Raw genomic sequence first — 26,707 nt, forward strand, 5'->3', positions numbered from 1 at the left:
TCTGTAATATTTTCTAATAGTCAGATTGTCAATAGCGAGAATGGATGCCGTATCAAGACCAACTCAGGGACGACCGGGAGGGTAAGCCCCCCTTTTCTCACAATGTCGACTTGCAATGCTTCAGGTGTCCTTAGGCTGACTTTGTGTTCAGGTCAACAACATCACATACCAAAATGTCAACCTTTCCGGCATCACGGACTATGGTATCGATGTCCAACAGGATTATTTGAACGGCGGACCAACTGGCGAGCCGACTAACGGCGTCATAATCTCAGGGGTCCACTTCATTGGCGTCACTGGTACCGTCACCTCGTCGGCGTACAACTACTACATCCTCTGTGGAAGTGGTAGCTGTTCTGACTTCACGTTTTCGGGTACCAAAGTCACTGGAGGTAAAACCAGTTGCAACTACCCGTCATCTGGATGTCCATCCTAGGCGCTTTAGGGCTGTGGGCCGGGCTCTGCTGGAGTTTGAAATTGCTCGCATCTTCGGATGTTTCGTTCACTTGTAAATATTGCCCAATTAGGTATATCAGGACATACAAATCAATCACATGTGAATATTCAAGCTTGCTGTTGAACACGTTTGATGGTGGCGATTCATAGTCGAGTTGTGCACACTGCTAGGTCCTGAAGGCGTTGTGTTGTTTGCAACTAGGCGTCGTGAAGTTGACCCTCCGCGCCGAGCCGGAGGTTCACCATAGGCCTACTTGAGGCACTGTTAGTGTGGCAATGGGTTTGCTGCTGACCCCTGTTGAGCTTGCAGCATAGAGCGCGTAACCAACTTCTCGTAACAATGCAACGGAGTCCGTTCTCGCCGCGCAAGTCAGTCTTGGAACATCGAAGACCGCCGATCGGGGGACTCAATTCAGCAAGACTGCTTGGTGCACCTGACGCAATCAAAGATGCGGGTCATCCTCATCGTCTTGCAGCTCTACTTGCGGGGTGTCGTACGCCATACGAGGTGACGCCAATCCTTGAAACGGCCGGCGCGGGTGTAGGGAGGTCTCCGAGGGTGCGTCCAGTCATTGTAGTTTGCTGCGACGGACACTCTAAAGCCTGTGCAGCTATGGATGTGTCGGGGCGAATCCTCCCAACAATCACCGGCGACTTGCGTATTTGCAATGCCGGGTTTCCCGACCCTCCTCGATGTTCGGTGCAGGCCGCATGTTCGTTGTGGCCGACATGTCGGATGACGGACGAAAAGTTGAGGGCGAATTCGTGAGTCGCGAGTGCACCGTAGATCGGTGGCCCGTTGGCGTTGCCGTGAAGTACCCGGAGAGAGCTTTTCAATTGTCACTCCACCTCTAATCGATCCCACAGCGACCTGACTCTTCGCAGCCGAGGCAGCACAGCACTCCTCTTTCACGGGCGCTCCCGCAGCCCTTTGGATTCCTCAAGCAGAGCTTCCTGCCAAAATGAGCTCTGTCGTAGCCCTTGCATTCACTCACAGGCACATGGGTTCTCATATGCCAGACGGTTTTACTGATTGCAATTGCAGAATGACCAGCGTATCCGTCCAGTTACCGCTCCTTCCCATGGGGCACTCGACGGATGACGGGTCGCAGTTCCGTTGGTTGCGGGCTTTAGACAACTATCTCTGACAGCTGCTAATGGTAGCGGCAGGATAAGGTAGATCGCCATGGGGCTAGGCGAGCCACGTTCGCTGCATCCAGATCAAAATAGCCTCTTCAAATAAAAGAGGCCGGCTCCTGTATGAATTACATTATGTGTATTGTATATGAAAATGTTCCGCGAGACCTAGTAGTTAGATACAACATATACAGGAGCCGAAAGTAATAGAAAATTGGGAAAAGAAAGCTGGGGGCCCGGGTCGTTCCTAGAGTCTTTTAAAGGAGGCAAGAGCGATGAACTACCGAAGAAGGGACATCATGAAAATGGGACGGGGTCGGCAAACTAACAACAGCAACCAACAAGGTATAGGCCGCGGTACCTACGGTTCCAGCCAACCTGAAAAGAGACATCTACCTCGAAGGCGCGTTGAATGCCTTAGGTAATCACGGTATGCATGATTATTATTACTCTTAGGTAGGTAGGTAAGGTAGTGAGTCCAAGTATCTCGTGCTTGTCTTTTGGCGGACCGAATCGGTCTAAACGGAGAGGGCACACCGTTATGAAACGGAGTTTTCTCTACTTTTTTTGCCTCGCCCTGTAAAATGATGCAAATCATCCAGCAGGAATCCAGATATCAGTCAGCCTAGCCCAGCGGCCGATCCAGGATTTGCATGCGTTTACTACTTGGGTATGCAGTTCCAAAGGCTGGTGTTGACCCTGAAAAAAGGGCCGTCTTGGAAACAGGTGATATTTAGCTCCTCAGCCCACGTTGCGCCCCCACTACGGCAGCCGATGGGATCGTAAAGCTATTCACCGCTGCCGCTAAATCTGATGATTCTAGGGGTCCAAATCTCCGTTGCCAGGCCTGCACCAGTGGGAAAACACGTTGCACCGCAAATTCGCTCGCTCGCGCCTCGCAACCACTGGCGATAGCTATCTTCAGCTCCATCAAAATGTCAAATTTTTTCGCCAGATATTGCCCGTCGCTTGCCAGACTGTGATGAAGCGTCGAACCATCTGCCGGCGTAGACGAGGCAAATGAGGCCTGCCAGTCGTATGCTACAGGACGATTTGTTAAGCCACTGGCATGCTGCAAGCCTTCATCCGGTCGGTCTCATCAAGCAATCAATCAATCACTGAATGAATGCTAGGTTAGGCGCACAAGGAAGACGAAGTTGACGTTCATTAGCCTATCCCCTGATGGAGTAGGTATGAGGTATGAGGCAAAAAAGACAAGCCAGGCACAATTCAACAGAACCTACTAACTGTACATTGACGTGAGCTTGCATGGGTTACGGCAGTCAAGACCACCACTAGCAAGACGGACGGAGACGCCAGAAATCCCAGGCGAGGTCGCATCGACGATCTCGAAATTCCATGATGGCGCATCCTCCATCCAACTTCCCAACGGTCGCATGGGAGACTCCGAACGAAGAGAAGATGCCAGATTGGCGCGCTGATTCGCTGGGCCGCTTACTCAGGCGAGAGCAAAACCATGATTCCGGTCCTTGGGTGCAGCGAGATAAGGTAGCATGCAGCAGTCTGGGCCGTCAAGAACCCTGCATAACTGGCTTTGAATGATACTTGTGGCCTGGAAGGAAACATCAGGTGTTTTCTAATCCGCAGCCTGCCGCCATCCGCACACGCCGCCGCCGTCCCAGGGGCCTCACAGGCCAGGACCTGGCAGCCTGGCCCTGTGCAGTGAGTGAGACGGACCGTATAGGGTGGGCTCCCGGCGACCTGGCAACCTCCGTCATACCTAAGAAAAGCTATGGGCACCAACCAGGTCGAGGCCGGGGAATGGACCTCGTCCCTGCCCGTGTGTCTCACAGCACCATCGGATTGTAGCAGTCGCTGGGAATAGTATCATCACACACAGCAAAGCGTGCCATGAGACCGCCTGCATCAAACGGCCGTTTCTGGGCAACCTACCTTCCTGTGCATTTCTTATACTTGGCCTGGTCAGTGAGATATCGAGAGGGGCATTGGCGTACATGCAAACCCCGCCGTGGCACAGACATCCACAAATATCCATAGGGACACAATGGAGGGGTTGCTGGAGGGGTAGGTTTGACTGGCGAGGGCGGACGTGTGAAGCATGAATTAATCAAGTGCATCCATGATGCCTCGATGAGCTCTGCAGGCGGCCAATCTGCGCGCTTATTCATGTCACGGATCTGCATCTCGAGGCATCTCGAGGCATCTCAAGGCATCTGAAGGACCGATAGCGCCGTTTTAGACTTTCGGCTTGGATGCGCCGAGAAAGCCTCCCATCTCCCAGCTCTGGCCGAGGAGAGAGTAGCTTCTTGCCCTATCCGCATGCGTCTGCGATGGGGTTCTAGAGGCATAGTGTTAGGTAAAGGCCAGGGAGGTAGCCACAGTGACTGACACAGCTTGGCCTACCTAAACCCTCTGGCATGTACTGGACCACGAGTGGCTTGCGAGGCGCTGCCAGTTTGCTATCACAGCGAGCACAGCTGCAGCGTACTATGTAGAAGAAACCTGCACGAATCGTGGAGCGATGCGTGGAGGGGCTCTTACACAAGGAACCCAGGCCGAAAGCGATGATCCTTGGCTGGAGTGCACAGCTTCTTCCGCATGCGTACGAAGTGCCTGATGCTATATCCAACTTGATGCAGGCGATGGTGGCTGGTGGGCGATGGAGGAGAGCCATCTGCGGGTTTTCTGCACGACGACAGGGAAGACGGATGGAGCATTGGAGAGATCTGTATCGAGTATCCATGTATCCAGGTATCCAGAGAGGTTGCAGGTCGGGTCCGCAGCAAAGTGTCGATGGAAGCTACTGCATAGTATGTGTCGAGAGGGGAGTCTGGGAGAGGGCAGTTCTGGGCTCGTCAGAATCAGACCACCTTTTAGCTCCCTCGCAGGGCCACCCTATTGGGCCACTTTTCACCCACCTGGGCGGGCACTCGCCCATGCTGCGGCGCCGACAGACATGCACAAGCCCACTATTCTTCTGCATCATCCGCATCCAGCCAGCCCAGCAAATCAATCTCGCCTCTGCTAATTGGAGCCCGCGCCTGCAAAACTGACGTCTCAAAACTGGCTTGACTTTCGCTTTACGGTCCGGCGCCCTGCGAAGTCTTTTCTGTGGCTCCCGGCCCTCCCACCGTACCAATTCTGGCCTTACCGTATCAGCCCAGAACCACGCCCAGATTCTGGATACCTGCGTCTTCTTACCTTACCCTGAATACTCAGGGCAGGGGTGGTGCAAGTGCAAGTGCATGTACCCATTGTCCACTACGGGAGAGGCGATACGGAGGGACACACACTGACACGAGCTGCCGTTTGACAGGCGAGGCCAAGTCCCCACGTTCCCTGGTTGTGTGACGGTCTACATGCCACCGTCCTGGGCCATCCACAGCATCCCACATCCGTCTGCGTGTGATGCTAAGTATGTACGTGTACGTAGGCAGAGCAGGTAAGGTAGGTACTTCCAAATGCGACCGAACGGCCAGTCCCCCCACCTCATTTTGCCGTGTCGACGCATTCCTCTGGTGCCAAACCGTTACGGCGGAACCTCGCTGCATCGCCCCTCAGATGAGCTGACTGTGATCGATTCGATCAGGTCAATCATCCCTCCCTCCGTTTGTGTAAGTCAGTAGTCAGGGAAGGTAACTGGGTAGCTAGGTTCAGGGTAGGTGGTAGCTTCCGGAGCTCTAGGCTGGCTATCCCATCCCATCCCATGCCATTCCCATCCATATTCCATGAGCCGCGTAAGAAATTTGCTCCCCATCAACAGGGCACACTCGCTCTCTCTCACTCGTCTGCCCTCCATCAGATGTTCCTGATCTTAAAACCCCCTTTGCCTAAGACATATATAAACTCTACCCGTCCTCAGCCACCATCAACTCTCCCCCTTCCTTCCTTCTACTTTCCTTCTCATCATCATCAAGCTCTTGCTTGTCAAGATAACATCATCACTCATCACCACGACAGCAGGGTGGAACAGCCAAGCCATCACCTTGCTTCTCCTCACGAACCCCTCTGAGAGTTCGTAACACAAATACCTCACCACCATCACAACCCCCCCAAGTATACCTTGGCAAACGCCATTGGCAACAATGAGCGACAAGGTTGAGAGCATCAGCCCATACGGGCCAGCTCGGTCCACCGTCAAGGGCACTCCGCTGTCCGAGAAGGAGCTCAAAGAATACAATGACTTCTGGAAAGCCTCACTGTATCTGTCCCTTGGTATGATCTACCTGCGGGAAAACCCCCTCCTACGAGAGCCCCTGAAATTGGAGCACATCAAGGCACGTCTGCTGGGCCACTTCGGCTCCGCTCCCGGCCAGATTTTCACATGGATGCATTTCAACCGTCTGATCAAAAAGTACGACCTTGATGCATTCTTCGTGTCCGGCCCCGGCCACGGTGCTCCGGCCGTCCTCTCCCAGTCCTACCTGGAGGGTGTCTACTCGGAGGTCTACCCCGACAAGTCCGAGGACGTAGAGGGCATGCAGAAGTTCTTCAAGTCCTTCTCTTTCCCCGGCGGAATTGGCTCTCACGCTACTCCCGAGACTCCCGGCAGTATCCACGAGGGTGGAGAGCTGGGTTATTCCATCTCCCACGCCTTCGGCGCCGTCTACGACAACCCGGACCTCATTGCCCTCACCATGGTCGGTGACGGTGAGGCCGAAACCGGTCCGCTGGCCACTGCCTGGCACAGCAACAAATTCCTGAATCCCATCAGCGACGGTGCTGTACTGCCCGTTCTCCACCTCAACGGCTACAAGATCAACAACCCCACAATTCTCGCCCGTGTAAGTCACAAGGAGCTCGAGAACCTCTTCATTGGTTACGGCTGGACACCGTACTTTGTCGAGGGTGACGATATCGACACGATGCACCAGGCCATGGCCGCCACAATGGAGCAGGCCGTGCTCGACATCAAGAAGTACCAGAAGGAGGCACGTGACTCCGGCAAGGCGACCCGGCCGCTGTGGCCCATGATCGTCCTCCGCACGCCCAAGGGCTGGACCGGTCCCCGAAAGATCGACAACAACTACCTGGAGGGCTTCTGGCGTGCTCACCAGGTCCCCATCACCGATGTTGCCACCAACCCCAAGCATCTTGAGCTTCTCGAGCAGTGGATGCGCAGCTACGAGCCCGACAGGCTCTTCGGCAAGGATGGCCGCATCAGCGAAGAGCTCAAGGCTGCCATGTGCCCCACTGGCAACCGTCGCATGAGCGCCAACCCCGTCGGCAATGGCGGTATCCTGCGCAAGCCGCTGAAGATGCCCGACTTCAGAGATTATGCTATTAAGGTTGATAAGCCGGGTGTCACAATGGACGCCTCCATGACCAACATGGCTGGCTTCTTGCGCGATATCATCGCCAAGAACCAGACCAACTTCCGTTTGTTCGGCCCTGATGAGACCGAGTCCAACAAGCTCTCCAAGGTTTACGAGGCGGGACAGAAGGTATGGATGGGCGAGTACTTCGAGGAAGATGCCAACGGCGGCAACCTGTCCCCAGCTGGCCGTGTTATGGAGATGCTATCCGAGCACACCTGCGAGGGTTGGCTTGAGGGTTACATTCTCAGCGGTCGCCACGGTATGCTAAACTCTTACGAGCCCTTCATTCACGTCATCGACTCCATGGTCAACCAGGTAAGATTACATCCGTTTCCACACATCTGTCCTTTACTAACAAAATTCGCAGCACTGCAAGTGGCTCGAGAAGTGTAACGAGGTGGATTGGCGTGTAAAGATCGCCTCCCTCAACATCCTCTTGACTGCCGTCGTCTGGCGACAGGATCACAACGGTTTCACTCACCAAGATCCTGGTTTCCTCGATGTCGTCGCCAACAAGGACCCCGAGGTCGTCCGTATCTACTTGCCACCTGATGGCAACTGCCTGTTGTCCGTCATGGATCACTGCTTGCGTTCATCCAACTACGTCAACGTTGTTGTCGCTGATAAGCAGGAGCATCTGCAATACCTCTCCATGGAGGCTGCCGTCGAGCACTGCACCAAGGGTATCGGTATCTGGCCCCAGTTCAGCACTGATGCCGGTCAGGAGCCCGACCTAGTCATGGCTTCTTGCGGTGATATCTCCACCCACGAGTCACTTGCTGCCATCGACTTGCTGCTCCAGCACTTCCCCGAGCTTAAGATCAGATGCGTCAACTGCGTCGATCTATTCAAGCTGATCAGCCACGTCGACCACCCGCACGGTCTTACCGACGCTGAGTGGACCGCCCTATTCACCGACGACAAGCCGGTCATCTTCAACTTCCACAGCTACCCATGGCTCGTACATCGTCTGACGTACAAGCGACCAGGCAGCCATAACCTGCACGTCCGCGGCTACAAGGAGAAGGGCAACATCGATACCCCTCTTGAGCTGGCCATCCGCAACCAGACCGATCGATTCAGTCTGGCCATGGACGCCATCGACCGCATGCCCGCGCTACACAACCGCGGCGCCGCGGCCCGATCCGCCCTCCTCAACGCCCAGATCAAGGCCCGCAACGAGGCCTTCGAGAACGGCATTGACCCAGCCTTCCTCAAGAACTGGACCTGGCCCCACACTGGACTGTGGAAGAACGCCGTCAACAAGCTGGCCGGTTAAAGTGGGGAATCTGGGTGTCACTAATAGACGGGAAATAGACTTTTGCTTAAAAAACGACCCATTGGGGTCCGGGGAAATTCATGTAACTGGACTGAACGACTGTGACGAAATGGGTTGCACAGGGGATTTAGCTGGCGTTTTCTGATAACGAAAGAATCAAACTTCGCTTCTTATTATTTTCTTCTCGTTCGAGAGAGCATTCTACTCTTGGCTCCGAGGTGACATAGCTGAAAATGAAAAGCGGTCTGTGATATGGACATCATATAGTCAATTATTCAGGACAAAGCATTCTAATAGATCAAGGTCCCGGGCGGCCGCTACGATCGTGATTATGACGAACCTGCAGAAACAGTTCACGAATTGCCCAATAAACCTCACTTGATGGAACCAAAATAATAGACGCACGTCAAGTTCTATAGACAGTGGTACAATTTACATTGACATCAATACAAAGAGGTATCCGTTTTACTCTAACAACATTTCTAGATCGTCACGCAGCAAGGCCGTCCTTCCCTATAACGTACTAGACATATTGTAACATGCCAAATATGACCTATGCAAAGCTCAACTTCAACAAAACAAACGCCTCAAGCCAACTGTCAGACTATGCTGTCACTTCTACTTTTTCAAAACGATTTTCTTGACGTTTGACGAGCGACGTTGAGACTTCTTCGGGGGGTGAGGAGGATCATCATCAGACCCCAAGCAAGTAGAACCATGTGAACGCTTCTTTGCATTCTAAGCAAGATCGGGAGTGTAGGGAGGAGGCTCGTCTCCGTCCTCGACGTGCTCGACGTGAACATCCTGCATCTCGATATCCTGAGTGCTGGGGTTCAGCTTTTGTAGAGCTGCAAGTCGCCGGGGAACGCTGACGAGCTCGTGCACGTCACTCTCGCGAACATAAGCGATGTAGTACGGACTACTGGAGCTGTTGAGTTCCGCGAGCACCTTTGTGGAATCTTCCTCAACTATGACCTTCTCATCGTTATAGCGACGCCATAGATTCTCCTCAAAGTCGTAGATGAACACCCAGTAATGACCTGACGTGAGGTTACCGCCATGACAAATGACGGCATGAAGACGGTACCGGTGTTGTGTCAGGTCTGAGAAAAGAGAGTTTAGTTCTTGTTCGTAAGCAAATTTTTTACGTTTTTGCTCAGCCTCTGACGCTGAGGCAGTGTCAGGGCTTAGCTGAGCGTTTTTCGACACGGATGAACCTGTCATGACACTGTCGTCGTTGTCTGAAGTGTCATTGCCCCTATATATGTGTTCCTCATCCAGATCGCCCGCAAGTTTTCCACTGATGATAGAAAATGGGGATTCGCCATCATCAGCCGAATGGTCGCCATCAGTACCTGTGAAATGGTCGATCACTTCGTAGTCAGGCTCATCGATTTTTGACGCATTTTTTGACGCGGAAGGCACCTCGATTTTTGACGCTGATGAATTCTCGAGTTCTTGTAGGAGTCTCTTGATATTCCAGCTGCGTTCCCTTCTCTTGAACAAGTCCGTACCTTCAGCAGCTTCCATGTAACGATCCAGATACAAGACCTCGGGGATCTGGACGATATTGTTATTACGTCCCGATACGCCAGCTTCACTCTGGCTGCGCTGGAGGTAGATATGGACAATTGGAGATGCTTGTGCGATTGACGTGAACTGCTCAAAGCCGCCCTCCTGGAATTCTTGATCGAAACTACTATCCAGAGCTGTATATAGGTCAATATCCCCGCCTTTCGCTGGGAACGCGGTAATCCAACGGGATGGTTCGATAGAGCGTCTGTATGGAGTATTTGATTTGCCTGATACATCCACTTCGCGCAAATACTTGGCGGCTGTCCAGTAAAATGTCTCCGTGATAAGGTCTGTTTGGAATCCAGTGGCTTCATCGGTTCCCGTGGGTTTGAGTGCTGCCTGGAGATGCTCCAGAATATTTCCCATGACTTCCTCGACATCGTTCTGATCTGTGCCTTTTTCAGAAATGTCATTCAGGTTTGCAAGAATATTGTCCTCGACACAATCATCATTCTCAGCGGGTGCATCCTCCATCTTGGCATCCTCATCCACTCCAACAACGTTCTTGGACTCATTGCTCGACGCATGTAAACCGTGACGGAGTTCTACGATCGCATTCTTCTCTGAAGATGTATTGGCCAAGCCTGCCTGACTACTGCTCGGAGTAGTTGTCGCAGCCTCCTCATCAGCGGTAGCGTTGTGAGAGAGATTGATGTATGTGTGGTCCTCGTCATCAGGCTGATTTACAAGAGTCTGAGAGCTCACGTTGCTAGCGGTCTCTAGGTGCTCCGGAACAGGATTGACCGTTACGGTTGGTCCGGTCGAAGAGTTGTGTGCGGAGAGGACGGGCGGCATCGGCGATGGTCTAGCCGGCAACGGCGGCGGTGCAGGGTAGCTCCCGTTCGCAGGGCCAACGTCTGGACCTTGAGCCCTTGAGCGAGGGGGCTTCGAGAGCTGCTCAGCTGTTTTTAGGGCAGCTATTGCCAGACGCTGTTTGGGGGTGACACCTTTGCCACGCGACGCTTGTAGTTCTGTGAACAGATTGTGAAGCTCATCGATGACTATCGCAGGTTAGCAGATGGATCATCAAATTGGAAACCTTACTCACATGCTTGGGCGAGAAGCGCCTCGCCTTTTGTAAGCCGGCTGCCTGTTCCACCGAGGCGACGGCTCGATCGATTCTCATCGGTATTTTCAAGCCTGAACCGATCTTTATTCAGGACAACGTCCCGGACAGGATTGATAGTATTGAAGTATTGCAGAATGCTATTTAAATAGCAAGTATTGCGGATATTGTAAAGGCCAGGAGGTATGTTAAGGTTGACTTCCTCCTCTTGATCATTTGCATCATTGTCAAGGGTCGCCAGTAGCCATGAGTGTCCTTCCGGATCAAGCTGTGCAGCTAATTCAATATACTCTCGCTTGTAGGGAGGATAAATTTCGCTGAAAACTCGTAATGAAGCTGCGATCATAGGTTTGGCATTTGTGCCTAGGTCGTCAACCCGAATGTTTGCCAGCATAATGACCACGGTGGGATCGACATCGTCAGAGACGTCCTGAGCTAGGATGTTGCGGGCTTCGTCTCTGGTCAAGGCAAGAGCTTCTTCAATCATTGGTTTGCTATCCCTGGCTCTGCCAATGGTCAATAGATTTTGCCGATGCTTAATCTTGACAATGGGGGACTGAGCAGAGTCCATGTATGTTCTGAAGACATTCAGGATATAATCGTCGTTGAGCGAGTGCTGGTCGATGCCGAAGCTTCGATACGCTTCTGACAACGCATCGGAGATCGGAGGCTGAGCTTCCTGAAGCGACTGCAGCTTGGCGAGCTCGAACTCTTCTTCCTCCAGATATTTCCGAAGTTCTTCGGAATTGTGAACACGGCCATCACTGACCCTCTTGAGAGCCTCGAAGACGGCGCTACGCATCGATGGCTTGTTCTGTCCCTGGGCTCTGCAAGCAAACCAGAGAAGACTCTCGTGAGTAGTAATATTGGCACCAAGGGTATCAAAGTCTTGCGGATTATACTGATCCAGTTGAGATTTCGCAGAGGTTTCGGCAGTGGTGACAGCTAACAAGCGGTACAAGATTTTTTCGAGGTTAGGGGTGTTTTGGACAGGCAGCCGCCCTCCTTCACGGCTAGGGCTTGGGGCAATCCCCTCTTGTTCGCAGAGCATGTCTGCTTCTAGCTTCAAGCTCTCGAAATAAGCTCTTCTTGTATTCGGTAACTCCCAATCTGTTGTTCGGACTTCCAGTCGAGGGATCAACATATAATCGCCATCCTCGTTCAAGTCGAATTCCATTAATCGAAATAGATCATCAAACTCGACTCCAAAGCATGTCTGAAGAATTTTGTTCCTCAGAGCAACTTTGAGGGGCTGCTCCAGTCGGGCAACGATGGTTCTAGTACCGTCGGAATTCTTCTGCAGCGGAAAGCAGACGTCGGTAAGGTACTGCTGGAGATAATTGATCGGGAGAAGTCGATTTATCTTATCTGCCGAGTTCAGTTCCTGGAATCGAGCGGGATCTTCCAGGAGGAGTTTATGAAGTCTATTCAGCGAGCTCTCCCGGTTGACCAGCTTGTCAGCCCAATACCCGGGGATACGAGGTTCTGTGACCTCTATAGTCATGGTCAGTTGACAGACTGATGCCGAGCATCCGTATCTGACGCGGCCGATTATTGGCCAATACTTTTGCACTTCGGCTTGCACATTTTCTAGGTTGGCGACCTGGACAAGATGATGCATGCGATACGTCTTTCCGTCGCAAGTGTCCAGGTTTTGGCTCCCGCGCAAGGTATAATAACGCCGGCATTTGACACAATGGCATGAGAGGAGCCATTCTCCGCCTTGGTCCACGTCTTTGTACTTGGATTGGCTGGGAATGAGCACCATGTCATGATTATGATTGTTGTTGGAATTGATGCCAAATTGACACTCGAGAAGGGCTTGCACATCTGGCCTCTCGCTTTCAACGAGTTTTCCAGTCACGAAGTCTTTGATCCATCGCGACGCAAGGCGGCCTAGCAACGTAAGGTTAGCGACTAACGTAGGATGGTGCGAAACACGCCAAGATATCCAAAGAATCGAACTCACCAAGAACACCAGTCTCATCGAACAGCGGCTGGGCATCGCCAGGGGCCGTCTCCGGCGGCGGATATACCGATCCCTGAGAACGTGTCTGCCGCACTCCGGGCTGGTACTGAGCTTCACCCATCTTCAAGCCGGCCACAAAGCAGTTGACTATTTGCTTGAGAAGGTCAGCGGATGGCTGGTCTCGAGAATTCATGGCCAGGCCGTCAGGAGACCTGCCACCAAGGCAGCTCTTCAATGATCATGATTATGAATGAAGGAAATGTGCAGAGGGGTGCTGATGGGTGAAAGGAGAAGAGTGCTGCTCACTGATTGAGTAGATGAGGGCCAACCCTTATGACATCGTTTACTCTTAGAGAACCAAGTTTCAAAAGGAAATGGAAGGTGCTTTGAGGGAAAAAGGAGCTATGACCGCCCTCTTATGCACTGTTATGTAAAAAGCGGACTGGTTGTTGACACGAGGCAGGTGAAGGGCGAGATAGAGTACTGTTTGCGGCTGATGAGCGCCTGGCTGGCGGCTGACCAATTCAAGAGGGTCTGCTTCGTTTCGAGTGATATTTCTCTAACAGTAGATCCCAGGGTATCAAAATTATCTTTCACAAGTCGTATCAGTCGTCTTGTCAGCAGAAGAATTGGGCAGTGACAGAGGTTGATGATGGTTGACAAAGGATATGAACAGGAATGCTTAGAGATGGAAGAAGAGACAGGCAGGCGGAGATAGAATCAAATAAGATGAAGGTGCAATAGTACAGAATGGAAAGCTCCCGACACTTCACTCGATCCACGTCAATCAAGTATTAGTCAAGGAGGTGGCATACGCGGCAAACGGTCTAAGTCAAACGTAGTGGCGGCGTTTGCACGATGCCTGGCTGACGCAGCCTTGTCGCCTTTTGAAGTGTCTCTAGGCGTCACCCATCTATGCAGCATCCCAGCCATGCCTCAGCCACATCCCGTCCCACGTGACTGAGGCGTCGCTAAAGCCAGCACACCCCAGCCAATCAGACCATTGCTATTCCATTTTAGTTTCGGCACGTCAAATCATCCTCGCCAAATGCTCCCGACGACCTTAATTGCTCAACTCCACGCACTCAACTCCAGCAAACAATGGCGCCTCAAGGGGACGATCACTACCATCCAGTCGACGCTGTCTCAGGCGGCGTCAAGGGGGCTTTGGCGACCGGTGGCATTGGTCTGTTCACCGCCGCCATTCAAAACTCTCTGGCAAAGCAGAATGTTGGAGCTTGGGGTGTATTTACCAGAGGTGGAGGAGTGATCATGAGCTTCGGTGAGCCGCCAATAGACCCTCCAGCACTCCTGTATATGGCCAATTGGTCACTTTTGCTGACCATTCTGTCAAACAGCTGCCGCTGGCGGTGTCTACGAATTCTCAAGACGCGCAGCTGCAAATCTACGGGAGAAGAATGATCACTACAATGAAACTATCGGTGGTTTCCTAGGCGGCGCTACAATGGCTTTGCGAGGTATGTTCCCGTTGATTTGATTGCTTTTGAGGGCAGGCCTGCTTACTAGATGATCCTGCAGCTAGGAGTATGCCCCAAGTCATAGGGTGGGGAGCCTTCGCAGCCGTCGCACTCACGGTTTTCGACTATACTGGCGGTCACCTTTGGGGAGCTAAGAAGTGGTCTCAAGAGGAACAAGTCGACGAGTTTGACAGGAAAGAGTGGCTGCGAAGGAACAGGAGGCGGCCAATTGAGGAGACACTAGCAGAAGTGGGAGAAGGACGAGGTGAGTGACGCCATATTCCCACGTGGAAGACAAATCATCTAACGGTCGACAGCTATCCACCCACCGGGCTACGAGGAACGGAGGCGCGCGAGACTCAAGGAGAAGTACGGCGTTGAAATCAATCCCGTCCGAGCCGACGGAAATTAGGCACCAGATCATGCCTTGTACATATAGAACTAGGATCAAATCTGATCCCCTCCAATCGAGGAACTTCGTTGTTTTCTGTATTACGCATAGTTGGCCCAGACGACGACATTTTGCGTTTCGGCTACTGTTCGATGCTACTTCCGTCTCTTGCGACCTGAACCAATCATGATTGCCTGTCGACGCAACAAAGCGTGGTAAGTCGCCTTTCTCCTAAATTCCAATCATCCCCCTCAACCCAATGATGAATGGTCTAGAGGCTGTTTATGAAGTTGTCTTTGGCAACTATGTTTCGAAACCTAACCTTCTGTTCACCTTTCTTCTGACATGGATCATTTTACAATACTTTATTACCACTTCTTAGGTAAAGCAATGGCTGACGTATTGGTAAATTATAGATTGCTTTGTCGCAAGGATGCAGCACTCCTATTGTAAAGCTAGAGAAGGCCTACCATAGCATCGTTCATTACCAGTATTGTTCCGTGCCGTCCGATCCTTAAACGCCATTTGCCACCCTATAATTGGTACAGTCGTTCATTGAAGCAGCAAAATGATCGTAGTACATACACCGCAAGTGATTCTACAGTGCCTTGACCGATTGGAAGAAGGGGTTTGCGAGCAGCTTCTCATCAGCTGCGACCAGCTCCTTCATCTTAGCAACCATTTCCTCCTTGGTCATCTCTCCACCCTTGACTTCATCTTTCCACTTGACCAGGACCTCCTTGAGCAAGGCACTGCCTTCTTCAACGTCCTTCTTGCTGTACTGCATGCCAAGGGTCTCGTCATGCTTCGTTGTGAAGTCTTCAAGCTCGTCGGCCTTACGCTTCGCCATCCTCACCACCTTGTCTGGGAAGCGTACCAACTCTGCCACGTGGATACCAAAGCTTTGATCGCAGATGCCTGGCTCAACTTTGTAGAGAAGGGTAACCTCGCGCTTGTCGTTCTCGTTTCCGTTGCCAGTGCCACTGATGTGTGCCGTCACATGGAGATTGGTGACTTGGGGGTACTGGTCCGCAAGCGCGGTGAGCTCGTGGAAATGCGTGGCGAACAAAGCGAAGCAACGAATCTCCTTAACGATGTGCTCCGAAATCGCCCATGCTAAGCCAAAGCCGTCGTAGGTGGACGTACCACGGCCAAGCTCATCGATAATGATTAGAGATTCGGCAGTTGCGGATTTCAGAATGTTCGCCGTTTCTAACATCTCGGCCATGAAGGTGGAAACACCTTTGAGCTGAGAGTCACTGGCCCCAACACGAGCAAGGATCGAGTCAAATATAGTCAACTCCGCCTCGCCACATGGTACGAAACAGCCAACCTGTGCCATGAGGGCGATAACGCCAATCTGACGGATATAGGTCGACTTTCCACCCATGTTTGGTCCAGTAATGATCAGAAATGATGACTTATCCCGAGTCAGCTCAACGTCGTTGGTTATGAACTGGACATCGTCTTGCATCTCCATGCACGGATGACGAGCCTCCTTCAAGACTGTCTGGCCTTCTCCACGAGGGTGAATCTTGGGCCGGACGTATGAGACAGGAGCATGAACTGAACAATGGGCAAATGAGACGATGACATCCAAATGAGCTAGAACACCTGCCAGCCTCTCCAAGACCGGAGAGTATGACGCTGCCACACCCACGACTTCGTTGACCAAGCCACTCTGAGTTTTGTTATAAGTCTGAGACAGCTGATCAAACTCGCGACGAAGTGCTTGTAGATTCTTGGTAGTGAAGTAAACGCCATTCTTCTGTGTCGAGCACTCCTGATATTGGTTATTGTTACGGATGCATCCGGCTTCTTGTCGAGTGAGTCGCATGCACCATCCATGTACCTTGTGGTTTTCGAGGAAGATCTTCTTTTCCCTTTCTTGACCCAAGTCACGAGCTGCTTCGGAGAATTCTCTGTCCATATCGGAGCGAAGTCGATCAAGTTTCTTGCGGATGATGCGTAAGCTATCATCAAACTCTGGCTTGATGATGAACTCATGATTGTCCAGAGCATCAAGATCAACCGTAGTCTCTACCATCTCCTGGAGCTTGACGAGACTATCGGATAGCTCTCGGAGCTTGGTAGTGTATGCTGCATCTAATGGATCTCGATAAGTCTCGTCCATCACTCCCTCTAACGTGCCAAGGAACCCGGGCAGTCTGATTACCACCTGGTATGCCCTGACTACGTCCTCAAGGTTGGCCTTGTTCCTTTGGAAGCGTTTGGCCAGTCTGTAGAGATCTGGCACCGACCGGAGGTGTTCCTCCTGCATCGTTTGTCGAAGTTCAGTGTCATTGACAAAAGCCTCGACGAGTTGTTGCCGCTTTTCAATCTCATCCTTGCTCATAAGGGGTTGCTTCAGCCATTGTGAGAGCAGCCTGCTTCCTACTGGCGTCTTGCAGTGATTCAGCAGTCCATATAGACTCATTGTCTTTGAGCCATCCCTGGCACCAGGCATGAGATTAAGTGCCTTCAACGCTGCTGCGTCCAGCTTCATGAAATGTGACAGATCATGCTGATACAGTTGGTACTGACCAAAGTTCGAGGGATCGTGCATGACGCCAAGATATTTGATCAGAGCAGCCGCAGAGCCCATGGCGAGCTTGAGATCGGTCTGGGGCAGCAATGTCGCAGCACGCTCATCTTTCAGTAACCTTGTCAGATCTTGCTCAATATCTTTCACGCCGAACTCTCCCACGGCCCGTTCCGATATGGCAACGCCGCAATTATCGATGATTTGCTTGAGCTTTGTCAGCTCAGGGTCTTTGTCCTTGTCGGCCTTGTCGGCCTGGATCAAGCACTCCTTGACGCCGAGTTGAATGAGAAGGGCCTCAAAGTTAGAGTACAGATCATTGTCAAGGAACTCGCTTACTCCGAGTTCTCGGACGCTGGCATCTGCGAAGCAAACACCAATATTTCTTGCCTCTGATGCTTTCGCTGTAATCTTCACGGCAAGGATCATTGGAGCGGACTCAAATTGACCACCGAGATCCTCTTCAACGTCTTGCAAGTTACCTGGTGATGCTTGCTTTACAATCTTCCAATTCATACGGCCACCACTGCTGGCGTATATCTCGACACGCTTGCCCAACTTATACAGGGCTTCTCTGAGGAATTGACGGAAGACTGTAATAGTCATTGTGACGGAGGGAAGGCCGGTGTGATCATTGCGACCGAGTTGTCGAACCACAGAGGTAGTCTTGTAGACCTATATATCCACTCGTCAGCTAAAGTAAAGTGTAACGAGACTACTGCACGGCGTACCGTTCTCGCAATGAAGTTGGCATCCTCCCCGTGAGCCGTGTACCAGTCTCCTCGGTCGAATATCCGGATCGTATCATCGTCCAGAGCTGGCAGAGACTTGAAGAACCGGATGAAACCGTGTTCGTCATCGACCTAAAGTAACGAGCTTGTAAGCAGCAGTCCACGTTATCTATAAGTGTATGAGGTTAACCTTCAACTCTGGTCGAGCCGACATTGTGAAGACAGCAAGGTAATCTGAACAATTGACGAGAACAGCCCAAAGCTGACAATTGGCACGGCTCGTAACAAGAATACACAGTAACACGGGCAGGAATGAATGGCTAGAGACAATGAAGCTGGATTGATAGTTCTGCGTTGGTGTTCTGCCGAGTTGCACTTGCCTCCACAGCAGGTTAAAGTGGGAGACGCGTCGAGGACTCAAATCCACTTTAGAGAAGACGCGACTACCCCCAGGTTATCGGGTACGCTAAGCAAAAGTGGAAATAGCGGCTGACCGCCTGCATGTAATTGCTCCAGGCGACTTTTTCTGCCGGCTGGAGGGGTCCTAAGCAATTTTCCCAATTGAGCCCCGCCATTCGTCTCTAAACTTTACTGACCTTGAATCGTATCACGAGCCCTGGCGCCATGGCAGCTCCTATAGAGGGCACGGAGATGAATCCAGGCACAGAGCTTGATCCCAGAGGCACGATGTCGAGAGATAACCCTCATCAACCGGAGCTGGGCGTCGATACTGTCCTCCAACGAACCGAACTCTACCAAGACACAACAATTCACGATGATAACTCAGGGTCTGACGACGAGATGGAAGACTCAACACAACAAGATGGCGGGGCGGATGTGACCTCAAGCTTGCCTCAGCAGCCGATGTCAAAAAACCAACTGAAAAAGCTGAAGCGACAACGTGTATGGGAGGAGAGAAAAGAGGATCGCAAGAGACTGCGGAAAGAGAAGAGACATGACCGGCAAGCTCGCAAACGAGCTGAGAAGTCCCAGAAGATTGCTGAGCTCGAGGCAGCGGGTCTGGACCCAGTCGCGGTTCTTCAAGCACAGAAACAAACGCAGACGAAGAAGACACAGGTACCGGTTACCATAATACTCGACTGCGATTTCGAGCAGTATATGTTAGAAGGAGAGCTCGTCTCGCTCTCGAGTCAGATCGTCCGATCATATTCCATGAACAGGCAGGCCGCTTACCAGTCACACATATTCGTCAGTTCATGGAAGGGGAAGCTCAAGACAAGATTCGAGACGGTTCTACAAAATCACCATCTCAAGTGGCCATCCGTACATTTCTTGAAGGAAGACTTTGTTGAAGCTGGCAAACAGGCTCATGATTATATGAAGGGACCAAGGGGTGGTGATTTGGCAGGTGCTGTCGCTCCGATCGCCACGTCAGATGGACCATCAGATGAAGACCTAGTCACCGCCGAAACCCCTAAAAAGCAATCCATACCCGAAGAGCCAAACATCGTGTACCTCACAGCTGACTCTCCTCACACTTTAGAGAGGCTGGAGCCATATACATCTTACGTGATTGGTGGTATCGTCGATCGAAATCGGGAGAAGAACCTCTGTTTCAGACGTGCCGAAGAAAGGGGCATCAAAACGGCAAAATTGCCCATTGGTGAGTATATCAAAATGCAAAGTCGACAGGTGCTCACGACGAATCATGTCGTGGAGATCATGTCGAGGTGGCTAGAGTGCGGTGACTGGGGCGAAGCATTCCTTTCAGTAATACCAAAGAGAAAGGGAGGGAAGTTGAGAGACGAGGCAGAGGAAACAGAAAGCCATACCGGAGAGTTAGAGGATCCTACTTCTCAAGCCGAACTAAATGGCAATGCCGAAGAAGAGAATTCAATGTCTGATGACGTGATACCCGAAGCTACAGATATTGATGCAAAAGCTACTTAAGTTGGCTCCTTAGCATGAAAACACAATACAAAAAGATTAAAACCTATGGCATTGCATATCATGACTGCTAGAGGCATCTTATTAAGCGAACTATGGACGCTCTATTACTGTCAAACCTAAGTGAGGTGTATGGTCTTCTTCAGATCCACTACACTCAGACTGACATTATTTGTCGTACTTGGAGGAAGATGTCCTGCTCCCATAATCAACAGTCGGTTCGGATCCTCGCTAAAGACCCTCAGATGGCGTGTGTATGCTACCGGCTGTGGAGTCGAATACTTTTCCCACTGGTTGTCCGCACCAAGAGCGCGGTTCACGAAGATATCAGAATGACTTCCATCACTAACAATGATAGTTCCATCTTTTCCGCCTTCGCTGCTCCAGGTGATGTAAGGGCTTCCGATCGGCGCCGTGCCGTCTTTGGCAACGATGGCATGTCCTGGAGCAGAATTGAACTCCAAGGGGTTGGCAGCAATACGGTAGTAGACCGGGAAGGTATATGACGAGTAACCCGGGCCACCGCCGTACTCATAGGTCATTATATACTTGCCATTGGGCAGTTTAGTTACGGTGGTCATGCCGGGGCGAGCAGTGTACTCAGCATAAGCGACATCGTCGACCACAGCACCCCAATTCCTGAGATCCTTAGACGTCTGGTGAACTAGTTTTTGTCCGTGGGCTGGATCGCGCTGATCCGAGTAGTACATGACCATGAGGTCCTTGTAAATCCTGTGAAGTTGTCAGCCCGCTCTGTCTCTTGCGGGACATTTCTATAAGAGATTGCCACTCACATCAGGAATGGCTCCCATACTGGTGTCTCGCCGTTGTTCGGTACGGCGCGACCTCCTGCCGCGACGTGACTGACGAATTTCCAAGTGTGTCCCTTATCCGTGCTGGCGTATAAATCGATCTGTGTCTTGCTAAGATCCGTAGGAATAGAGCTCCCGGCAAGAAGTACAGTTCCAGCGGGAAAGCCTCCGAACGGTATAGGCAGCTCGTACAAGAACGGTTGATAGCGTAGTCCCCAGCCATAGCCTTGATCGGTGACCTTAGAGATCTCTTTCCAAGACAGGCCGCTATCCTTACTTTCAAAGATGGGAAAGTACACCGGCGGAGGCTCCGGGGAGTAATTCTCCCAGGTGGCGAGGAGTGTCCCGTCCTGGAGCTCAGCAGTGCGAGCATAGAGCACACGAGGATCCGTATAATTCGTCGGAGGCACGAATATGACCTTATTGGAGAAGGTTCTGATCTCATGAGGACGATGAGGGAAAGCCTCTACGGCCGAGGCGGCCAGAGTCAGACCCGCGAGTAGGGATGTAAACAACATCTTGGGGACAACAAGATGAGATGGTTAGAAGAACAGCTTTGACCGGCCCGACTTACCAACAACCTGGTCAAGGCGAGGGCGTACCTTACATCTTAATATACGTGATTTAACCGGAGGCGACGGGATAGAGATAGAAGGCCCCGTCTGTCATCTCTCCCCGCGTAGCCTGTGCTTCGGTGCTATTCGGGGTAAAAGCCCCCAGAAGCGATGAGAGCGTCATATTACTCCGGTGAGAAGTTGGAGACGGAGCCTAGGCCCACAGCTCCGGCAGTTGGAGAAAGCTAGAACCAGGACCCAAGGGGCTTGGGGGGGCGTATGCGGGGCCGTTGCGGGGGATTGTTAGCATGGGTATTTAAGTTCTGGTTGGTGGCATCTTGTCGATGTTGCGATCGCTAATGTTCGTGAAGACGCGCACCAATCAGGAGGGGCAAGACACATGGGTTCTGTTCAATAGTTGATGGTTCTTCTACCCGAAGCCATACACAATGCCCGTTACTCCAAAAACGCCTTTGCATGTCCAGGTTCGTTGCCGTACAAACGTCATCATTAATTAGAATTCCATAGATTCGGGCTCGGCCCTCTCTCGCTTGACCTTGACATTCCTCTCATCTTTCATCAGTCCTAGTACGAAAGACCTGAACTGCTCAACATAGGGCTTCAGGCTGGTCTTCTCCCAATCCTGGATGCTCTTCCCAGAGCTCTCTTCCTCCTCCTTCCATTGGTCGATCTCTTGCAATAGACTCTGAACGGTGGGAACTCCAAGTGGATCAAAATCCTCCAGTGACTTAGTATCAATGGGCACACATACCCGACCAGTCCCGGGATGAACAACGAAGGGGCTCTTCAGCAAATGGTTGAGTTTTTTGCTGACCTCAATATCCAGGCGAGGGTATGTGTACTCGAGGACAATGTCCTGCTTAGCCTCCAGCAATGCTTTAGAATCGAGGTTCTTGCTTGCTCCAGTCTTGGCCAGCGTATCGATGTCCGCCCACTTAGATGTAGAGGCGCGGCCCGGAGATGAATCCCACTTCTTACGTAGAGAGTCATTCAGATTCTTATCCGGAAGCAATTGCAAAAGCTTTTCGGCTTGATCGGCTGATTCCCAAGGATTTTGTATGTCAAGAACATCGTCCTGGAAGTGCGTCTTGAGAATATCCAGGCTTCGTCTGTCCAAGAGTTAGATGCTTGTGATGTATCCTTCAGGTTATCACTCACGTCAAATGGGGGTGCAACGGTCTCCGGACATTAACCTTCTTCCCGCTCTGAGAACCGCCCTTGATGACTTCGAGGTAGCCAGCAATAGCTTTACGCTTCTGGTCGTCCATGTTTCGCGCCTTCTTGTCGCAAACCCAGGCGTGAGCTCCTCTTCGTCCAGAGTAGACCCACATGATGTGTTTGAATCCAAAATCATCTCGCAATGCGACATCTACCACCTTGATGGCCATAGTCATGAACTGCCAGCATTTGTTGCAGATGTTCGCCTTGTCGCAGCAAGTTCGGATATCGTCGTAATCAGTCAAATCGATATCGAAACACAGCTCTTTTGACAATGGCTTGAAGGAGGATGTGTTTCGCAGTGTCTTTCTGTCGCGGGGGTTCGTGTTGTATACAGGACCAATCTCGAAACGGGAGGGCATGAGGCGTAAGACGTCCTTTCGCAAGCTAGAAAACGTGATCAGTTACTGTCGGGTTGATCAGGGCCAGTAATTCTCACAGGTCGGAAGTAGGAAACGACTGATAACGCAAGTAGGCATCATTTTGAAGAGTAAAAGCGAATTCTCGGTGGCCGAAGTCGGATGTTGGTGTCGGGCTGTGGTTCAGCCACTGAAAGAGGTAGCGCCATGGGAAAAGACGTTGATAAAAGCTGCGCATGACTTCTGGATCTGAGGCTTTCAGAGTGAGAGCACCATCACTATTTGGCTATCTATTAGTCACTGCGGAAACTGCTTGCTTAACGACTTGGAACGGTACGCACTCCAGAGGTGAGAATGGTTCTGATGGACTGGATGGCTCATCTTTGACAACTGCCGAGCTTGGGAATTCTTCATCTGAGTCGACATCCGCAAATAGTTCGTCCAGTTTGATTTCTGGCTTGATATCCAACTTGATATCAAGTTTGACATCGTTATCAAGGTCCTCGACGGCGGGTGGGCTGGCTTCAGCCATGGGAATATCACCCTCGGTCCGCTGGCTTTCTCTGTCCACCGTTACGGATTCCATCTGCACATCGCCAGACGGCGAAGCCTCTGCTTCTGGGGATAGAGAGTGAGGCATCACGGCTTCTGTGAAAATCGGTCGTTGAATAGCTTCAACCCAGGTCGTCGAGAAGACAAGAGGTACAGTAGGCGGTTGACAAAGAGTGGTGAACTTGCAGATAGGAGACGCGTGCTCGGGCTCAGACGCGTCAAGGCGTCGCGCGATGCACGGGCCAGTCAATTAACGGACAGGTTCCCAAGGTGTCTGGTCAGCACGGGAGGATCGGCTGCCAGCTCACGTTAGCGGGTACGTACCTGTCCTCCAGCGCTCCCGCCGCCACCAAAGCCCGGAGCTTTAGCGAGGATTTACCGTCAGCCGCAGGGGCGCCCAATAGCGTTCAGGCTGGCTGATCTTCGGTTCAATGGTCTGCAAGACGTGGGTTATCGCCCAATTAATATCCTCATCTTCAAGTTCCTCCGGTGAGTTACAGGAGTAAGATCGGGCTGTTAGTTGTCGTCCAGATGACGATATGTAGACATGAAGGCATCTCAGAAGTGCAGTTTTTGATAGAGAGCAAAAGAAGACCGTTTCGTGTATAAATAAGGGCTATGCGGCTACCCCTAAATCCGGATCGTAACCAAGATCAGTGGTAATTTTAGATGGTGTATTAGCGACTTACAATACCTTGGGGGCCGCATTGCCGAACGTCATAGGGGCCTCCACTGTCCCCAACCTGTCAATATCAACTCCCAACTACCATCACGAGCACCTCTGCCTACCTCTGCGACGCATGGCCAAGATGGCACCACTGCGCCTGACAATCGAAGACGGCAAATTCGTCGACGGTTACGGACGACAAGTAATCCTGCGCGGGATCAACGTCGCCGGCGACGCCAAGTTTCCCAGCACACCGAACCAACCGTCTCAAAACGGCGATGACTTCTTCGATGGAGACAGCGTCAAGTTCCACGCCAGGCCATTTCCCAGAGAAGATGCGCATATTCACTTTGCCCGTTTGAAGCGCTTTGGCTACAACTCCATCCGCTATGTCTTCACCTGGGAAGCTATCGAGGCTGCCGGTCCAGGTATCTACGATGAGGAATGGATACAGCACACAATCGAGATCCTAAGAGTAGCCAAGGAGTACGGGTTCTACATCTTCATGGATCCTCATCAGGATGTGGTAAGTGGTGCATCTTATTTTCTTTCACCTTCAAGCTTCGTTGCGCTACACGTGCACATCTAACATGTTCAACAGTGGTCGCGTTTCACTGGCGGATCGGGAGCTCCGATGTGGACGCTTTACCTCGCCGGCCTCAACCCGCAGAGTTTCGCTGCAACTGAAGCCGCCATCGTACATAATACCTATCCAGATCCCGAGAAATTCCCCAAGATGATATGGGCGACCAACTACTACCGACTTGCTGCAGCCACCATGTTCACTCTCTTCTTCGGTGGTCGAGACTTTGCGCCAAAGTGCATTGTGGACGGCAAGAATATCCAAGACTACCTCCAAGAACATTTTATATCCTCGTGCCAGCACTTGGCTAGGCGGATACACGAGGCCGGCGACATTGAGAATGACATCGTCTTTGGATGGGAGAGCATGAATGAACCGAGCAAGGGAATGCTCGGATATGAAGATATCAATGTTATACCGGATGAACAGAAGCTCAAGAAAGGCACATGTCCAACAATATGGCAGACAATCCTTCACGGATCCGGACGGGCATGCGAGGTTGACACATATGATATGGGTGGCCTGGGCCCCTACAAAGTTGGAATGACATTGGTTGACCCGCATGGTGAAGTAGCATGGCTCCCTGCCGATTACGACGAGTCTCGATACAATTACAAACGTGATCCCGGATGGAAGCTAGGCGAGTGCATATGGGCTCAGCATGGCGTCTGGAATCCTTCATCCGATGAGCTATTGAGGAAGGACTATTTTGCAAAACATCCAAAGACCGGAGACAAGATCGATTACCCATACTTCACGAACAACTACTTTTTGGAGTTTTATAGAAAGTACAGAGATATGGTCCGATCCTACCACAAGGATTCCATCATGCTACTACAAGGTCCAACACTTGAGCTTCCTCCCAAGATCAAGGGCACTCCGGACGATGACCCAAAGATGGTTTATGCGCCACATTTTTACGATGGTATCACGCTTATGACAAAGAAGTGGAATAGAGTCTGGAATGTGGATGTCCTTGGTATCCTCCGGGGCCGATACTTAACCCCAGCTTTTGGCGTGAAGATTGGAGAGACGGCCATCCGTAATTGCTTCCGCGATCAGCTGGCTGCAATGAGGAAGGAGGGCTTGGACTACATGGGTAACCACCCTTGTATGCTGACCGAGTTTGGAATTCCGTATGATATGGATGACAAGCATGCGTACAAGACCGGTGATTTCTCCAGCCAGTCTGCTGCGATGGACGCAAACCATTATGCGGTAGAAGGGGCCCGGATGGAGGGCTATGCACTCTGGTTATACATGTCAGAGGTATGGAGTGTTCAAATACGCGTGTTCAATTCAGGCTGCTAACTTACCACTGCAGAACAATCACCAATGGGGCGATAATTGGAATGGCGAGGATTTGTCAATTTTCTCGGTCGATGACAAGCCATTGCCGGTGTCAGAGGTGCCTCGAGAGGCTGATGCGAGCCAGTCCAACATCAGTCTGGTCAAAACTGCAACGCTCAATTCCCGAAGAGATGCAGATGATGACACTTCAGTCACTCCATCTAATCTGAAGAGAACACTTACAACCCCATCCATATCATCTCAACCGTCGAGTCCCCATCCCGAGCTCACTAATTCCCCAGGCCTTCGTGCCGCAGAAGCCTATGTTCGGCCTGCACCTATTGCCGTCGTCGGCAATATCGATCACTATACATTTGACCTGAAGTCGTGCACTCTCACTCTCAAGCTCAGGGCGTTCCAAGATGCCACGGATGACAATCATACCGTGATTTTCCTGCCTGAATTTCACTTCCCGCAGGATACAAGCACTGTGGAAGTCAGCTCTGGGAAGTGGCAGATTAGCTCAGACGAGGAGGAGACTGTCCTCGTTCAGAAGCTGCGGTGGTGGCATGGCGCGGGTGAACAGAGCATCAAGATCACAGGGTTAGCAAGAAAGCACAACATAGTAGAAGGGGTGAACGATGAGGCGGGCTATTACGAGCAGATCAGCAACTGGCTTGGGTACGGCAACTGCTCTGTGATGTGAGGTCATGGCGGCCCAGCGTATTCTCAGGTTTAGCACGGGATGCATTGGCATGGAGTTGGTATATGGTGCGCGTTGGTTCAGTACATATAATTTTGTTCGAAGACAATATATAT

General features: G+C 51.6%; 7 protein-coding genes across 7 annotated transcripts; 3 read left to right on the forward strand and 4 right to left on the reverse strand.

Annotated features, from left to right (window-relative positions):
• Positions 1-5,660: 5,660 nt before the first annotated feature.
• Positions 5,661-8,172, forward strand: UCRPA7_2494 (putative xylulose-5-phosphate phosphoketolase protein; the record flags this gene model as incomplete). Its single annotated transcript, XM_007915050.1, has 2 exons — positions 5,661-7,208; positions 7,261-8,172. The coding sequence occupies 2 exons, from the start codon at positions 5,661-5,663 to the stop codon at positions 8,170-8,172; spliced, it is 2,460 nt and encodes an 819-aa protein (XP_007913241.1).
• A 738-nt stretch (positions 8,173-8,910) lies between these two features.
• On the reverse strand, positions 8,911-12,317 carry UCRPA7_2495 (putative ubiquitin carboxyl-terminal hydrolase protein; the record flags this gene model as incomplete). The annotated part of the gene is made up of 3 exons (XM_007915051.1): positions 8,911-9,275; positions 9,528-10,748; positions 10,796-12,317. 3 exons carry the CDS (start codon positions 12,315-12,317, stop codon positions 8,911-8,913), a joined length of 3,108 nt encoding a protein of 1,035 aa, XP_007913242.1.
• Positions 12,318-13,883: 1,566 nt separating this feature from the next.
• UCRPA7_2496 (putative nadh-ubiquinone oxidoreductase 213 kda subunit protein) lies at positions 13,884-14,672 on the forward strand (the record flags this gene model as incomplete). The annotated part of the gene is made up of 4 exons (XM_007915071.1): positions 13,884-14,064; positions 14,141-14,260; positions 14,322-14,525; positions 14,578-14,672. The coding sequence occupies 4 exons, from the start codon at positions 13,884-13,886 to the stop codon at positions 14,670-14,672; spliced, it is 600 nt and encodes a 199-aa protein (XP_007913262.1).
• Positions 14,673-15,249: 577 nt separating this feature from the next.
• On the reverse strand, positions 15,250-18,138 carry UCRPA7_2497 (putative dna mismatch repair protein msh-2 protein; the record flags this gene model as incomplete). Its single annotated transcript, XM_007915075.1, has 4 exons — positions 15,250-16,434; positions 16,504-17,868; positions 17,925-18,056; positions 18,115-18,138. The coding sequence occupies 4 exons, from the start codon at positions 18,136-18,138 to the stop codon at positions 15,250-15,252; spliced, it is 2,706 nt and encodes a 901-aa protein (XP_007913266.1).
• Positions 18,139-19,951: 1,813 nt separating this feature from the next.
• On the reverse strand, positions 19,952-21,162 carry UCRPA7_2498 (putative glycoside hydrolase family 93 protein; the record flags this gene model as incomplete). The annotated part of the gene is made up of 2 exons (XM_007915102.1): positions 19,952-20,564; positions 20,627-21,162. 2 exons carry the CDS (start codon positions 21,160-21,162, stop codon positions 19,952-19,954), a joined length of 1,149 nt encoding a protein of 382 aa, XP_007913293.1.
• A 550-nt stretch (positions 21,163-21,712) lies between these two features.
• UCRPA7_2499 (putative dna primase small subunit protein) lies at positions 21,713-23,436 on the reverse strand (the record flags this gene model as incomplete). Its single annotated transcript, XM_007915072.1, has 4 exons — positions 21,713-22,328; positions 22,378-22,824; positions 22,877-22,986; positions 23,098-23,436. 4 exons carry the CDS (start codon positions 23,434-23,436, stop codon positions 21,713-21,715), a joined length of 1,512 nt encoding a protein of 503 aa, XP_007913263.1.
• A 712-nt stretch (positions 23,437-24,148) lies between these two features.
• UCRPA7_2500 (putative glycoside hydrolase family 5 protein) lies at positions 24,149-26,594 on the forward strand (the record flags this gene model as incomplete). Its single annotated transcript, XM_007915049.1, has 3 exons — positions 24,149-24,541; positions 24,617-25,867; positions 25,923-26,594. 3 exons carry the CDS (start codon positions 24,149-24,151, stop codon positions 26,592-26,594), a joined length of 2,316 nt encoding a protein of 771 aa, XP_007913240.1.
• Positions 26,595-26,707: the final 113 nt, after the last annotated feature.

This window comes from Phaeoacremonium minimum (genome assembly GCF_000392275.1).
Source record: "Phaeoacremonium minimum UCRPA7 unplaced genomic scaffold PA7_03_scaffold_162, whole genome shotgun sequence".
Taxonomy (NCBI): Eukaryota; Fungi; Ascomycota; class Sordariomycetes; order Togniniales; family Togniniaceae; genus Phaeoacremonium; species Phaeoacremonium minimum.